The sequence below is a fragment of the Trichoderma atroviride genome, chromosome 2 (genome assembly GCF_020647795.1).
Source record: "Trichoderma atroviride chromosome 2, complete sequence".
Lineage (NCBI taxonomy): Eukaryota > Fungi > Ascomycota > Sordariomycetes > Hypocreales > Hypocreaceae > Trichoderma > Trichoderma atroviride.
The window spans coordinates 211,258-226,254 of record NC_089401.1 but is presented as its reverse complement, the minus strand read 5'-3'; the positions used below and the strand labels follow the sequence as shown (position 1 = coordinate 226,254).

The 14,997-nt window shown below is 48.8% G+C and overlaps 11 protein-coding genes across 11 annotated transcripts; 2 read left to right on the top strand and 9 right to left on the bottom strand.

Moving 5' to 3' along the window:
- Positions 1 to 1,121: 1,121 nt before the first annotated feature.
- TrAtP1_002733 (uncharacterized protein) lies at positions 1,122 to 1,442 on the top strand (the record flags this gene model as incomplete). The annotated part of the gene is made up of 1 exon (XM_066111594.1): positions 1,122 to 1,442. The coding sequence occupies one exon, from the start codon at positions 1,122 to 1,124 to the stop codon at positions 1,440 to 1,442; it is 321 nt and encodes a 106-aa protein (XP_065967670.1).
- A 399-nt stretch (positions 1,443 to 1,841) lies between these two features.
- On the bottom strand, positions 1,842 to 3,003 carry TrAtP1_002732 (uncharacterized protein; the record flags this gene model as incomplete). Its single annotated transcript, XM_066111593.1, has 2 exons — positions 1,842 to 2,504; positions 2,950 to 3,003. 2 exons carry the CDS (start codon positions 3,001 to 3,003, stop codon positions 1,842 to 1,844), a joined length of 717 nt encoding a protein of 238 aa, XP_065967669.1.
- Positions 3,004 to 3,348: 345 nt separating this feature from the next.
- On the bottom strand, positions 3,349 to 3,720 carry TrAtP1_002731 (uncharacterized protein; the record flags this gene model as incomplete). Its single annotated transcript, XM_066111592.1, has 1 exon — positions 3,349 to 3,720. The coding sequence occupies one exon, from the start codon at positions 3,718 to 3,720 to the stop codon at positions 3,349 to 3,351; it is 372 nt and encodes a 123-aa protein (XP_065967668.1).
- Positions 3,721 to 4,433: 713 nt separating this feature from the next.
- On the bottom strand, positions 4,434 to 4,727 carry TrAtP1_002730 (uncharacterized protein; the record flags this gene model as incomplete). The annotated part of the gene is made up of 2 exons (XM_066111591.1): positions 4,434 to 4,615; positions 4,670 to 4,727. 2 exons carry the CDS (start codon positions 4,725 to 4,727, stop codon positions 4,434 to 4,436), a joined length of 240 nt encoding a protein of 79 aa, XP_065967667.1.
- A 945-nt stretch (positions 4,728 to 5,672) lies between these two features.
- TrAtP1_002729 (uncharacterized protein) lies at positions 5,673 to 5,945 on the bottom strand (the record flags this gene model as incomplete). Its single annotated transcript, XM_066111590.1, has 1 exon — positions 5,673 to 5,945. The coding sequence occupies one exon, from the start codon at positions 5,943 to 5,945 to the stop codon at positions 5,673 to 5,675; it is 273 nt and encodes a 90-aa protein (XP_065967666.1).
- A 39-nt stretch (positions 5,946 to 5,984) lies between these two features.
- TrAtP1_002728 (uncharacterized protein) lies at positions 5,985 to 6,338 on the bottom strand (the record flags this gene model as incomplete). The annotated part of the gene is made up of 1 exon (XM_066111589.1): positions 5,985 to 6,338. The coding sequence occupies one exon, from the start codon at positions 6,336 to 6,338 to the stop codon at positions 5,985 to 5,987; it is 354 nt and encodes a 117-aa protein (XP_065967665.1).
- Positions 6,339 to 7,572: 1,234 nt separating this feature from the next.
- Positions 7,573 to 8,677, bottom strand: TrAtP1_002727 (uncharacterized protein). Its single transcript, XM_066111588.1, has 2 exons — positions 8,326 to 8,677; positions 7,573 to 8,277 (listed from the first exon to the last, which is right to left on the bottom strand). The coding sequence occupies exons 1-2, from the start codon at positions 8,502 to 8,504 to the stop codon at positions 7,905 to 7,907; spliced, it is 552 nt and encodes a 183-aa protein (XP_065967664.1). The 5' UTR covers positions 8,505 to 8,677; the 3' UTR covers positions 7,573 to 7,904.
- Positions 8,678 to 9,802: 1,125 nt separating this feature from the next.
- On the bottom strand, positions 9,803 to 10,438 carry TrAtP1_002726 (uncharacterized protein; the record flags this gene model as incomplete). The annotated part of the gene is made up of 1 exon (XM_066111587.1): positions 9,803 to 10,438. One exon carries the CDS (start codon positions 10,436 to 10,438, stop codon positions 9,803 to 9,805), a length of 636 nt encoding a protein of 211 aa, XP_065967663.1.
- Positions 10,439 to 11,025: 587 nt separating this feature from the next.
- TrAtP1_002725 (uncharacterized protein) lies at positions 11,026 to 11,508 on the bottom strand (the record flags this gene model as incomplete). Its single annotated transcript, XM_066111586.1, has 1 exon — positions 11,026 to 11,508. One exon carries the CDS (start codon positions 11,506 to 11,508, stop codon positions 11,026 to 11,028), a length of 483 nt encoding a protein of 160 aa, XP_065967662.1.
- Positions 11,509 to 12,377: 869 nt separating this feature from the next.
- TrAtP1_002724 (uncharacterized protein) lies at positions 12,378 to 12,985 on the top strand (the record flags this gene model as incomplete). Its single annotated transcript, XM_066111585.1, has 2 exons — positions 12,378 to 12,563; positions 12,659 to 12,985. The coding sequence occupies 2 exons, from the start codon at positions 12,378 to 12,380 to the stop codon at positions 12,983 to 12,985; spliced, it is 513 nt and encodes a 170-aa protein (XP_065967661.1).
- A 669-nt stretch (positions 12,986 to 13,654) lies between these two features.
- On the bottom strand, positions 13,655 to 14,323 carry TrAtP1_002723 (uncharacterized protein; the record flags this gene model as incomplete). The annotated part of the gene is made up of 1 exon (XM_014093814.2): positions 13,655 to 14,323. One exon carries the CDS (start codon positions 14,321 to 14,323, stop codon positions 13,655 to 13,657), a length of 669 nt encoding a protein of 222 aa, XP_013949289.2.
- Positions 14,324 to 14,997: the final 674 nt, after the last annotated feature.

Here is a 14,997-nt window from a genome sequence, read left to right as displayed (position 1 = left end):
CCATGTTTTCAAAATGCAATGCCATTTACCTAAAGGGGAAATACTTCCAAATCTAAATACACTTATGTCTCTAACATGTGGGGTAGTTCGAAAGGGAGCTGGGAGTAGGCACCCCATTCAACAAAGGAGCGTGGGCCAAGCGTAGAGCATATACAATAGCAAGCAAAGAGGTGTTACCACCTCTCCCGGATGACGAGAGTATAGATACCTCAATAACCATATGCATAAGCATCCAATTTCAGAGACTCGGGTAAAGAAAACGACAAAGAGAAAAAAACGGAACCAAAATCACAGTGAGCGTTCTCATAGGAGACAACAGTCCGCGTGGCTCCGGGCATCCGATCTCGTTGGTGACGAGTCTGATGGCTAAGCATCCTCCAGAAGCTTGGAAATAATTAATCTGGAAGACTTGGCCAAAAATCAGCGCGGCTATAAGTTTGCAGACCACGCTTCCGGTGGCAACAGAGCGCATTTGTTACGAGCGATAGATGGCGGCTCGCTCTTGGATATCTACCCCAGCTACAATCATTCACACAAGGATGGCCTGGAGAAGATAAAGGATCAGTTACAAAAGGTAAGAAAGTAATGTAGATAAGTTATATACTGAGCAAATTGTATCAAGAACCAATAGACCTCTTCTCTCCTGCCACATGATTCATAAAGGTAACCTTTCCTGGAGAAACAAAAGTCCTCTTGGACGTCCCCTTCACAGTAAAAGCAATCTCCAGCTTCTCTCTTGATAAATAATGCGGTGCAGTTCTTTTGGCTGGCCTGTGCCCAGCATGTTCTCCCAAAGATTGTCGAAGCAAATTCCATAGCGAACGAAATGCCGATTCCAAGTAAATTAAGAAAAAAAGGAAAGAAGGAAACTTCGTATAGAAAACGAATGAGAGGAATCAGAACTTGTTATGAGAAGATGCCATGGACGGATTGAAGAAGTATCTCGCCATATCTCTGCATATGTCCACTTGAGCCGGAGCGACTGCGAACATCCTCGCGGGGTCCCAAATCGCTTGTTTCCTGAGTTGCTAGACTTGACTCAATGGAGATCGCATGATAGACCATATCGTTTGTAGACGCAAAGGGCCACACGTTCTAGGGCGCGTCGGGACGCAAGGCACATGATCGCTCGCTCACGGTGCACACCACATTCGCATAAAGCTCAATCACAATCGTCCTTGCGGCCAATCCATTCGCCGATGGCCATGATATTCCTACCCAACATCGCAGAAACTGCTGAAGCGCGAAAAGGCTTTCAATATCCAGCACGCGGTAGGCTAACCTCGGCCCAGTGGGCTCTTCTTGTGAGGATCAGGAGTGAGAGCTGGCATACTGTCTCCCCCGCAGCCAGAACACCATTAAACGCATTTCTCAAATCGATGATGGGCGAATGCGACAATGGAAGGACTGAAAGATTTAATCAAGAAAATATCCGCGAATAACAGTGAGAATCGCAACAAGAGGCATTAGCGAGAGACAACAGAGCGGCTCGACTTGCCACTGCAGATCACACAGTCAACTATTCTTCATTTGCCCTCGCCATATCGATCGCAGAATCTCCCAAGGAAGCTGTCAAGGCCAACAGCAACAGGCGAGCTTTGAATACTGCTCTTAAGACGACGTCGGAACTCGATATTCTTCAGTTTTTCGTGGAAAAACCAGACATGACTGCCAGTGAGGATGATCCGCCGTTTCCAACAACTTTCTTACCCAGCACATATTCAAGCATTTGCTCATTGCTCAGCCGATATGACCATAGCGCGCTTAAGAATAGCCTCAAATACGTATAGGGCTTGTTTTTTTTCATCCCGTTGACCTCGTCTGTCTGGCCATTTGCTGTCTTATTGCCTTGAGAGAGTATGAACCAAACCGAAAAATGGTTGAGAACTTCTTGCCATGGCTCGCAAGTTGTCGGGCATCGTTGCCAGATAATGCGGGATGGTCTGGCACCCTGCCACGCAACCCGCTGGCTCAACCTTGAAATCTGTCCCCTCAAAGTCGGCGCATGAGACCTGATGCCGAACATTTGGAGTGGCATCGCCAGTGTCGACCGGTCGAACAAACACAGGTCCCAGCATGTAGGTGAACCACCCAACGTAAAGTCCATTCACAGTGGGCTCTGCTCTGATGACGGGGCGTGGCTCGTCTGGGGTCTGTCTCTCACCAGCGTCCCACCGTTGCTGCCTTTGCAGATCAAGTCCATTCGAACTCCTGAGAGCAGACTGATCTGGTCCAACAGATTCTTCTTCCGCTTGCGCTTTGCGGCTTGTGGTGTGAACTTGTACATGGTTTTGCCTCGGGGGGAGGACTTCCACAATGCACCATTGATCTTCAATCAGAGTCTGGAGAACTCCATCTCCAACTGGTTGTACCAAATTATCACCATCTTCATGTCCAATTGTTCTTTGCTCGGGGCCGTTTGCATTCGCCTTCACGAGCCAAGAGCGATCTGCCCGAACCGTAATTCTGGCGGTCTGCCACTCGAGAGTCTCGGCAGACGGGGACTGTCCATTGTGCTGGTATTATGGCAAATAGGTGGTTGCGAATCGAACGTCGACGATAATTAACAATTGCTTAGGTGGGTTAGGTAAGATCTATTAAGAGAGACGGAAACGTCAACAGAAAAAGAGGGAAACAATGGTTCCCAGCTTCGTGTCTGTCTTTTCGAATTCTTTGATAGCGCTGCCTTTTGGAGACGGTCCTGTGCTATTCTTGTTAGAAAGAGGCTTTGTTTGAGGCATTCTCGGAGCATACAATGATCTAGTTGCTGCAACAAAGCTGGTGGCTGCAACAAAGCTGATTCTTCTCTCTCCTGGCAAAGCTGGCTTCTTGGAGATGTGAAAGGATGAATGTTTCTTCTTTCGAGAGAAGAAAGTGCACGGGCGTTCAGTTGCTCTTCCCCAGTGGTGAACAGGCACATCATCCCAGCCGTTTCTGCGGCACCATCACCAATTTCGATGGATTTTCCGCATCACTTTCTCCTGCGGCCAAAGCGGTCCACATGGCCCATGCGTGAACCAGGCCAGGTAATTATGACGAGCAAATGGCTTTTCAGACTCACACAAGACGGACGCTCTTATGGAATCTTTCCATTGGGCCTGTCAATCCCTTCTCGCCTAGGCCAATGCTCTCACAGTTTATATGCCCATTATCTAGCTCTTTCTACGTAATCAAGAGGCAACTTCTCATGGTTTGGTCCTATAGGCCAGATACAAGATATCATGCTTAGACAACGGCTCGCGCTCTTCAAGATCAAGTATCATAAGGCCGCAAAATACAAATGTATACAAAGTTCAAAACATGAATACTATTTCATCAAAGGCAAAGTCATCCAGGACCCTAGTTCTTTTATATAGCAGTGACAGTAGCATGGAATGTCTCCAGAGCGAGAAACAAATCTAGTGTTATTGTGGTGCGTAAATTTGAGAAGAGTGCTGAATAAAAAATTTGTATTTCCATGGTCGCAGATAATAATCCTTTACGATTGTGCCCACCACCCCAAACCTGCGCACTTTTCCTTCCAAGGTTTGTAGAGTTTCTGGCATGGCATACCTGTCGTTGTACACAAGATGTGGCTGATTGCGACAAGATATAAAACAATTGTTCAATGCCTCCCAGGCCAGCCATGTTGCCGCTCTCGTATTCTTGCCAAGCTATAGCTCCTAGCCACATCGCGAACACTGCTGTACTCGGCCGAGCCATCGAGCTTTCTTTGGACATTTAAAGGCCGATAAGGTCATCTTCATGATTGTGGCGGGCAGCCGTAGAGCAGCGTGGAGCGAGAAGGAGCGAGTTCTACCTGGATTCGGGTCTTCAATTGCTGTTAGGTTCTTCTTTATTGCTAATGCCAGGGTGACGAATGCTTCATATTCATCTTCGCCCTTGTAGCCGTGTATAACAAATGTGTGCTGGGCTCGTGTGCTGTCCCCTGATAGTTTTTGCAATAAGGAGGCTTTTGAACTGTTGCGATATGCGGCCCGGATGCTCAGCAAAATTATCGAGTGCCGTAGATGAAGATGATGTATATGCTGTAGATGCTTGCTTTTCTTATCATTGCGCTCTGAAGAAACCCCGTAGCCCTCTGCTTGTCTGGCACGGGTAATAGTGACGTTGAGTTTTTGCAGATCGCCCGCGAATCCCACAGACAATGTTCGTACCTAGTAGAATGCCACAGTACGTTCATACATCATCGCAGGTGAAGCAGGTACCTGTACCTATGTGCATCGCCCTGAAGCTGCGTAGTGAATTGTGTACGCCGGTATCGCTTGACCTGCCGACAATTCATGCGGACATGTATGATAATGACCTCTGCTTATCTAGTACGGGTAATAGCGGCGTTGAGTCTTTGCGGATCGTCCACGAATCCCACAGACAATGTTCGTACCATGTCAAGAAAACAACATCTGCCTAATTTCCTTGTGCTTTGTCGACAGTCAGCACTTGAACTCGGCTTTGCGTGGGGCTACTGCTTTCTCCAAGTCATTGGCGATAAGCAGCGCGGCTTTGTCTTTGAGCGTAGCATAGGTAATAGCGACGTTGAGTCTTTGCGGATCGTCTGTGAAAGTGGAGTTGAAGTTGTATCTTTTGCTGTTCAATCTTGACGATCTCGCTGTGCCTGGGGATGAGTAAGAAGGGAGAAACAAAGGAAAATTGACAGAGGAGGAAATACATGGAGACTGGCTGGCGCTTCTTGTGCTCGCCGTGGCTGCTCTTGCGCGCTGGGGCATTCTACTGCCGAGGCGGGAGCTGGTAGGGCTAGTCGGGCGCCGCTAGTTGTTAAACTTGGGCAGATTCAGTAGAGATCTATGATGGACACGACCTGCGAATTGGAGGACGATTGAGCGATCGAGCGATGCGATGCGATGCGATGCACACCACTAGATTAGCTGCTGCCGCGTTGTGCGACAGAAGGCGTGGAACCGACGGAGGAGAGAAGATGAGAAAGGCTGAGTAAGATAGGCAGAACAAAAGGAACAATAGAGAATCGCAGAGACAATATTAATTATCAAGTCTACCTCGTGAGGTAGGTAAGAAAAGACGGTGACGGTGGAGGCGATAATATTCAACTTGCCACAAAGGGCAACAACAACGCGAAGAACTAAAGCTATAAACTAAGAAATAGTCATTAATCACATTTTCCGACGATTTCAGACAGATATGACATGGAATAATAGGCGTGGACTTACTGCAAAGACTCAACTAAAAGATTATAGGCTGGTGGCTGACTTTGAGATCTAAAGCAAGGCATGAGTCGATGTGCTGTTCTCCAGAGGTGTTCTCCAGAGCCGACATGTTTCCCTCCTGGAGATGAGTGGAAGATAGGTAAATCGCAAGTAAGCGTTATATCAAGTCTGCGTTGAAATGTAACGAGAAAGGCTTTAATGAGAATCAACACCCGCGGCGAACTCTCTGGTGGCGTCACCAGCAGAGCAGACACTACACAAGACAAAGGCACAATGAACACGCAAAAAGGTCCCGGCCTTCCCCCAGAACAAAACTTGTAACCTCATCTTCAGGCCGCCTCCCTTCCGTAGCGCATGCGTAGTAAATGCCGTTGAGAGCCACTGGTCATATCTTAGGCAGTATTAGTATACTAGATTTCAGGACGCACAGCTTCGGACCTGAGACTTACAAAAGGTCATTGGAGGTGCCAAGAGAATTGCGGATCGAAGCTATCGAGCCCCCATTTGCGAGCAAATTGGCGATTGTGAATGTATTACTACCGTCGATGTGGGTTTCTCAAGAGCATCGGCCCCGGCAATGGAGGTGTCGAGGGCAGTGACGTCGTGATTGGCAGTGGCGGTGGCATTGGCATTTGCAGCCTCTTTTGCATATTGCTTGAGCTGCTCTTGAGCAGCAATGGAGAGAGATGAATGACTTGCCCAACGAGTGCCAGACCCGGGAGACGGCTTGGTCACTTTGCTTGGGCGCGGTCGGCTGGGCATGGCGGGCATTGTTAGCAAACATCCGATGCCCAGTTAAGCTCAGGATTTCTTCGAGGGTTGGAGGAAATGGCAACGATAGAAGGTAAACAATCGGTAAAGGCTGTAGGAGAGTTGGAGGAGGTAACTACCTACCGATAGTAGTAGAGGCCGAGCATCCCACCTGCAGTACACTGACGTTGTCCTGCGTGGCTGCTTCACTTGTCCAAGACGGCGAGCAGTGCTATACGGTGTCTGAATCATTGATTCAGTCTGCTCCAAGAGGCTCTGGAACTCGTCATCGCCCAGCAGGCACTTCACTTGCTCAGCCACCCAAGCATGCTGCATGGGATTCCAGAGGCCTTCGCACTTTCTCCAAAGCTTACTATTAGCCGGTTCCCCTCCATGTTCCGGCATCCCAAGAGCTTCTCCGAATGCTTCTTTAGATGCATGGTGCTCGGTGGATACATATTCTCCTTCATGTGCCCGAGCTCATCTCGCCGTCATAGAACATGTCTGATGGAAGGCGATGTAGGTTGCCGTACGCCCGGTATTGACTAGTAGCTTCTGGTTGAGGGCACTTGCAGCCTCCGCTCGTGCTATTGTACTTAGCCGTAGCTGTCGGCATATGGGTTGAATTTCAGTTCCTTCTCCAGGGTCTTTCTCTCGCTGATGCCGCTGCTGTGACGGGAATACAAGGGAGGGCTGTGGTCCGCTGCAGTATCACGCATGAGAGACTTTCGGATCTTCCGACCCAAGGTCTTCTAAACTAAGCTTCTTCTTGCATCTTAATGACCAGGCTCTGTGGCCCTGTTCCGAGAACTGGCAGGGCGCTGTTGCTCTCGGCGAATGGAAGGTCGTGCTGGTGGTTGAGCCGGTGACTATACGACAGGAGGCGGTGGCCTCGACAAAGTTTCAGTGGCTTGTCTGGTCAAAAGACTGGCCATGTCCTGCGCAGCTAATCCCATGGGCGGGTCATCCAAGCTTGTCAAGTCCATCACAGTCCGGGTGGCCTCCTTGCTGTCTTCTTAGTCTTGGGCTGTGCCTACATGCAGAGAATAGGCCCATCTAAATCCTTTCCTTTGTCGTCTGGAGAACACGTTCGCTTTTGCCTCTTTACTGCTCTGTCGTCTCCGTCGTCGGAGTCGGAGATGACAGAACAGTAAAGAGGCAAAGGGAAACACGTTCTTCGGGGGGTGCTCATCCGCGTGATGTTTTAATAATACTGCTCCTGGCTGAACCCGAGCGTGAGGATGCCGGTGGTGTGCCCAACTGCATCAAGGTCCTCAAGTATTCTTTTCTTTCTGCCATAATTGAGCTGAAGACAAAGAAAATGATCCAATTACATCCTCTGTAGATGTAGATGCTGTAAATGCTGTAGATGTCCTGTGTGCAGCTCAAGATCATCGGTGTCAGGTTTAGCAAGAGTAATATCAGAAGAGTTAGGTTGCACATCTCTCCGCCGAGTTAGAGGTTGGCGGATTTATGGTTCCATCTTTCCCTGGACAAGCATTCCGCGCACCATCGTCCAGATTTTTAAAACTTGCTTTCGGCGCTGCTTCATGTTATTATCATGCCCAGTTCGGATATGGCTGGCCTCATGCTTCCAACAAATGACAAATGATTGGCAGAGAGGCATTTGGGAACGCACAGTTTGATCAGCGGTGTGCCCTCCCGAGACGTATCGTAAGCATTGTATGTAGGGAGTCCTTTCAAGTACACCGAGGTAAGTCCAGTCATGGCTAACTGTGCCTTTGTTGAGAAGATGCAATGTGCTATGTTGATCATTCGAGGCATGCGAGATCCGATCATCGTATGCGGTAGCAATCTGAGTCTCAAAGACGGTGTCACCCCTTGCACCTTTGGCATGATCTACATCATCAGTTCCTTGACCTCTGTCTCATCCAGAGGCTCATCATGGCCTGCCTCTCGCCAGCGTCCCACCGTTCAATGTTGGTGTCTTTCCAAGTCATAGTCGTCGTCTCATTTCTCATCAGGTGGCTTCTCAAAGCCAGAGAACAGGCTGATCTGGGCCAGGAGATTCTTGTTCCGCTTTCGCTTCGCGGCTTGTAGTGTGAACTTCTCATTGTCGTACATGGTTTTGCCTCTGGGGAGGACTTGGACAATGAACCATTGGTATTCAATCAAAGACTCGAGGCATCCATGTCCAATTGTACTTTGTTCGTCGTTGGAATTTGCCTTTGGCCCAAGTGCAATCTTCCCGAACGGTGATTTCTGCCGTTCGCCACTCGAGTCTCGATGGACTACCACTGTTCGAAGCGAGATGTGATTGTGAGTGCTCGTTGACTTCGTGATTGTATCTTTGGTACCGCTGTCTTTCCGAGGCTCTGTTGTGCTGTTTTCTTTTAGATGGGCATTTTACTTGAAAGGGATGCTTGCCTACGAGATTGTTTGTGGCTGCAACGAAAGGGGCTCACTCTTCTCTCTTCGTAAGGTTGGCGTTTGGGAAAGTGGAAAAGGACAAAAGAAAAAAAGGTACAAGCATCTTCTTGGAGGAGGAAAGGTACACAGGCATATATTTTCTTCTTCGCTGGCGTTGCACAATAACATCGTACCAGCCATTTCTGCGACGCCCTCAACAATTCAGGTGGATGTCTACATCACTGTCTCCTGCGTCAAAGCTCCACATGGCCCTACTTTCAGCTCATTGATGGCGCGGTAAGTTGAAAGTGCCGATTTGGAGTCCTTCTGTCTCTCCATTTCCCAATCCCCTGCTGGCCTCATGACCACAAATTTGGGTCTGGCGGGAAAGTGAATTTGCGTGCTTGGGGCCAGTAAATGCGCCCAGGTGCTCAAGGTGAATGGCGTCCAGGGGCATAATCCGCATGCAGGTGTCTGGTGACACACGCATTTATGGCGTGATGATTGACAACCACAAATTGGCAGCCGTCGGCAGTTGTTTGCATTCAAGGCGCCTAAATGAGGCACATGTCAAGCCGCACAGACTTGTCTCTTCTTCATGTACCTTCTCCTTTTCTTCTTTATTTTCCTTTGCAACCTTGAGTTCAACTCTCAGTTCCAGTCACTGTGGTAAGCCCGAGCTTTGTCTCTACAATCTACGACTTCTGCCAAGATCCAGCACATCTTTGGCGATGAATCAACAAAATACGAAAGCTTCGCTGTCAGCGCCGAAGATTTTAGATGCAACTGTAGTTTGGTCTCTACCGGAGATTCTCACGTCACTGTCTGTGAACAAGATGGGGAAAGAGGTCAGATACATGTAGCCAATCCTTGTGGCTCAAGTTGAATCAAGTCTATTCCTACACCACAAAGTCTGCGCTAGTTCTAACGAGAAAGAGGGGACTTTGATGACAATCAACACCCGCCCAGGTGAGCTGGGTGAGATCTAACGAGAGACGGATGGCGATTGCTCTAGAGGCGATACCAAGGTAGCACAGACGACAGACGGCAGAAGCACAACCATGGTATCCAAAAAGGGGACAGGTTGCCCAACACCCCAACTGTAGCTTAACAAGGGAACCAGCTCACATATCAGAATACACAACCGATAACCATATTTAGAAATAACAACATTAATAGCAGTAGTAGCAGTAGTAGCAGTATAGTTCCTAGCGCTTATATCACCAATGTTTAGGTGAAAGTCAACAAGTTTCAGTGAGTAGGTAAGACAACTTGATTAAATTTAGTCAATAGGTAGGCCCATACAGTACATGATTCATTTAGTATTAACAGAACGTAAAAGCTATCCCATGCTCGTTACACTTGTGCTTCCAGAATTCTTCAGTAATGCCATCAAGTCTTGACTCTCCGTACTGGAGTATCCCTCGCTGTCATGCTGCTGTCGGCAGTGCTTGAGTAGAAGTCCGGCGGTTTTGAAGCTTTCCGGGCAGTGTAGGCATTTAAATGCCACAGTCTCTTGAGCCCCAGACAACCAAGGATCGAGGGACACCAGCGACATTCTGAAGGCTGGAGATGGCGGTGCAACAGGCATGATGGTGATCCCATGCGCCTTTCCACACCTCGTCTCCAAGCGTGGGATCAACGTCCCAGTAAGAATGCGAGAGAGGGACCAAGCTGATAAGCCTTCGAAGCGGCTCCCAATCCATTGACGAATAGTTGTACATAGTTTTGTTGGTGGCCCAAGTATCGATGGTCACCGTGCAGCCCTCGAGGTCAATGTGCACTAAGGGGTCAAACGGTTCCCCGTTGGTGAGCTTGATTCCCAGCAGCATAACAAGACCATGGTCCAACTTGCAGAGCGATGCCTTTAACGCCTGCCCCATCCAGGGTACAATAGGGAAGCCCCATCGGTCAAGAATATTCCATAGAATGTCCTCTCGGCTTGCTGCTGGCCGTTCTTTCTTGAGACCTTGGAGGAGACGGCAAAAATGGTGGGCCATCCAATACATCAAGATGTGCAGATCAAGCTGTTCGGCTAGCGCTGCCTTAACTGCGTGCCTGTTGCACCCTTTGATGTTGTTAAGCATCCGCTCACATACTAGGAACATATGTTTCCAGTCCCAAGATAACGCCATTGCTTGCGACCGAGAAAGAACATGGAAGGGATAAAAGACTCGGCGACTTCCATCAGAGGCAAGAACTGTGAGATGGTACTCAAACTCATCCTTTGGTACGTCATATATACTTCCAATTTCTAGAAGTGTGTTGTAGAAGGTCTCCGGATTCGTTGTGCCCTAGACATCGGACCCAAATGACCTGTCCATGTCGTCTTTCATTGAAATGTAGAAGAGCTTTCCCATTTTCGTAGAGGCGAGATCTTTTGTTATCCGCCTGGTCTTCGTACCAGTTCTCGCCACCTCAAGAATTTCTCGTTGCTTTGCTGGTGTCCATTTTGCCCAAGCGTCCACTTCATTTTGGTACGAAAGTCGAAAATGGTACATAGTCTCAAAGTTTGCCTCATTGCTCAGGGGATTGAAGAACCATGTTAGATGTTGGTTTATTTTCTATCCTGCGGCCTAATTTAGGTGATAGATGTAATCAATATAGTAGATATAGTAGATATAGTAGATATAGTAGATATAGTAGATATAGTAGATATAGTAAAGGTAGTAAAATCCCCTTTTGCATTCCTTTAAGAATATGTCCTTATCCTGGATCCTTATTAAAGCCGCAACAAGCGCGAGGTGAATTGGCATATTTCTGTTTTTGATTCATTTTGACTGGTGATATGCAATTCGTACCCAGGGCCCCACAAGAAGTCGGCTCCAGTATAACCACAAGTGCCCGTCAATTTGTCGCCGTCGGCGCCATGTTCCGTCAGGGCCTCAATGAGCTTCTCTTGACAAGCGTCTCGCTCTGAATCATGATCAACGGGGGCTGATGTCTGGATCCTTCGATTTACATGCCAGAAATTGTATACCACGCTAAGCCTGATTCGAGCCAAGGCAGCTTTCCTGGGCGCCCATTTGACATGTACTGATGGTGCAGATGGCTGGCGTCCGATTCGAAGAAGCCCATTCTCATCAGTGAAAGCTTCGTACTTGTCACTGCCCGAGGGGATTTCTGTGGCTGTCGATGGACCATTGTCTTCCACGTCGGCCTCTTCCAAGTCATTGAACATCTCATCAATGTCATTGATGGACATCTGGTCGTCGGATGAGTCTTCTGACTCGACATCATCAGGACTGGGCTCAGACTCTCCCTCAATATCGGCCAAGACATTGAAGTAGTCGACTTTTGGGGCAGCAGAGACACGGGATGAACGCCTGAGGCCATTTGACGGCGGCGGAATCTGTGCAGGAGGGGAAAAGGCATTGGAGGGAAGAATTGCTGGGGTGGGAGGGGCCAATTCTTCAGGAGTCTTTAGGCGAGACCTTTTCGGTGCCGGGGTGTCGAGCACATAGTCTGCTGTCGGGTCGAAGGGCACAATGTTTGCCGAGGCCTCAGCGAGTGGCCTTCTCACTGCCGAACGAGTCTGTCTCCTTGTCTGCCGAGAACGTAGTCTCAAAGCTGCAAATCATTAGCATATGAAATGAGTATGAGATGTGGAAAGATGACATACCATTTGGGTTGGAGCCACCCAATCATGCAGCAGATGTAGCAGATGTAGCAGAATTAATGATCTGGTTCCAAGGGTCCGGAGACACCCTCCAACAAGCATCCAGCGCCCCAATTTTGAGGTCATGGCCTTCAAAAGCCGTCGGGATGCTACCAATGCGCTTCGAAAAATCCAGGACAATTGGACTTGCGTCTCTCTGTTGTCCTAGGATCTTCTCCATGATGATGGGCGCAAGATTGATGGCGTCAACGAGCTACGCCTAGGGGCTCAGCCATCAAATCTCGTTGATCGTGGTGTTCCCAAGAAACAGGCATAACTCGCCAGAGTGCAGAGGCCCGCGGTCCGTCCGGACATCAAGTTCAAGATGGACCTCTACCAGGCTTGGTCCGGAACGCTTTTACGAGGTTCTCGTCCCCAAAAAGGACGATAGGGAGGCCGATGAGCTTAGTGCGGCCATGGAGAAGGCAAAGCTGGAGGATGATTGCGAGCCCCGAGCAATCCGCAGCCTCCCCGTCTTCAACTTTCTCGACTTTTACAAAGCCAAGGCCGATATACTACTGAAGCAAGCTTTACCCGCTGACCACCAGCGCCTCCGAGTTCATCTGTCCAAGGTCCCTCTCGGCTTTGTCCTTGTAACGGCGGTAAGTAACCTTTTTTTACCTTTTTCCTTTATTATGCCTCACCCAATAAGGCCTTGATGACTTGGTATTTATTGCTGACTAGAATAATTCTTTAGCACCCTAGATTCAGAAAGACTTTGTCAGCTACTCTTATTGGGTTTACTATGCAAGCGTCTTTTGGGAAGATGTTTAGCACGGCACCAACCAACGTCGCCACCGACAATTTTGCGAATCAGTTGGACAGCACCTCGCGAGGGTCACCGACCGTCTCAACGAGGCCAAGCGCTCGGAATACCAGACACGGGGGTTCAAGCTTGATGATGAGATGGGTGAGAATCCAAAAAGAGTCGAAACGGCGCGGCGAGAGGATGGGAGCAGAGGCGACAAGAGGGTTGAAGCATAATGATAGTGCCAAAAAGATCACAGAGGCAACTCTCCTATAACGAGGGCTTCAATTGCAGTGAGTATCTCACGACAATGACTATGACAGAGATGGGTAAAACTGTCGAAATCGCAACAGGATAAGCCGAGATGTTGAAGAGATGATGTTGGAGAAGGCCGAAGACGAAACCCACTCTCGCCAGATTGGTTGTTTAGGGGGGCAAAGGACTCAAAACCGGTACAGGAAACGTCACCCACTCCGAGAGAGATGGGTGAGAATCTGAAGACAAAGGTCGAAAAGTCGCAGCACGACGGCGAGAGCAGAGACGACAGGCGGCAAAGGCACAACGGTGGTGCCAAAAAGAGTAACTGATCAATGGTAATGAATTGGTAAAAGGAGGTGAAAACCCTCACGAAAATGGCTGAAAAACTTGGCAAGATCATGCTTTCCAATGTCGAAGTTTGTCTTTCTTTGGGCGGTGAGTCATGTGAGCGGGCAGCTGCGTTTTGCAATAAGCGCTCCTTCCTCCTGGCCCAGTCACTTCAGTTTCCCATTGATATCATTTTTTTCTACAGCCGCTATTACTGCTATTGACAGGAGCTACAGCTGCTACAGCTGCAACCGCTGCTATAGTTACAGCTGCTAGCATAGGTACATACATGCACTACGCGGCGTATTGAGCCGTCGCCATTGACATCTCGAGAAAAAATGCAGTAGCAGTAGAGCTATATCAACAGATAAGAGCGCCAAAACGAAAATAAAGTTTCCCCAAGCCATATGCTGTAAGTCCAGCGAAACCATGAGGGAAACAGACGATGAATGGGGCCAGTCTGACTTCTGGGACTTTCCAAGCCTGGCTCATTTTGGTTGCATCCACGCACATCTCTTGGCTTCGCATGAGTGGCACCATGATATCTTTCCAAATAGTCGCGGCTAGTAGCATGAGCCTCATGGTCAACATGTCCTTGGGAAATCCGCGTGCAAAGTCTCTCAGCATGTCGATGAGCTCTTTCGGGTACGCCAGCGTGGCCGTGTAGGGAACCTCAAAGACATATCCAGTCGGCCCTGCAGGTGTTCCTCTTGCCGACAAAGTGCCATCAAAAAGCATGTCTTCGTTGCTGAGATAGCTGGCTCGAGGCGTCTCCAGGCTAGTCGCCTCGGGTCTTTCCGAGGTAGTGTATTGAGACTTGGGGTTTCTTTTCATGTGATCAAACTGGTTCGGGTCGGCGCTTCTGAACTTTGCCAATGGGACGGCTTGCTTCCCTTGGCTAACAGCAGAAAGCGAATCGTTGATTTCCTCACAGTACTTTGCTTGTCTCCATCTGAAAATACATGTACTGCTCCCATAGTCCCTCCTGCTGCAAGCTTCTTCGGAGCGACAAAGTTCGCCCTTGTGCATGCTGAATGGTGGACCAAAGTCATTCCGCCGCTCGTATGCCCTCCTGGTTCTCTCTTGAACTTGGATGCTCGATAATTATACTGTCGTACATTCGCCCGTGCTTCACGTGGTACTTTCGTTTGGTTCTTCGCGGCAAGTTTTCACCCGTGTGGTCTTCCGCCTCCAACATAGTTTCTTGTTCGATGGCAGCAGTTCTTTCGAATGGTATTGAGCGAGCAAATTTTGGAAAAGGGTCAAATAGAAGCAGAGTTTCTGATGCTCTCTCCAGGTGCAGTTGCGTGCGGCCGCGCTATCGGCTGTGCAAAGAAAAACAGATGTTGATTCTTAGGAAACACGCAAAAACGTTTAGCCGTCAGAAATTCAGATTGCTCCAGAGCGAACAAAATTTGAGCCGTATGTGAATGAGCTATGGCCGGCAGCTGTTAGTGCTTGGTGCTGGATGGGCACATGCATTGGGAGACAACATTGAATGCAACATTGTGGCTTCAGGGACTGATTGTGGCAGGAAACGCACATTGCAATTTCAACCGCTCTTGGCAGGCAAAATAATACTATAATGTCTGTAACAGCCTGAAGGGTTACACGCTGTGACTGTGTTGTCGCCAGTGCTGCACTAGAAGACTGCAATGATCCGCCGCAATGCATAGCAGTGTTGAGGCAATATGGTGCCCAGC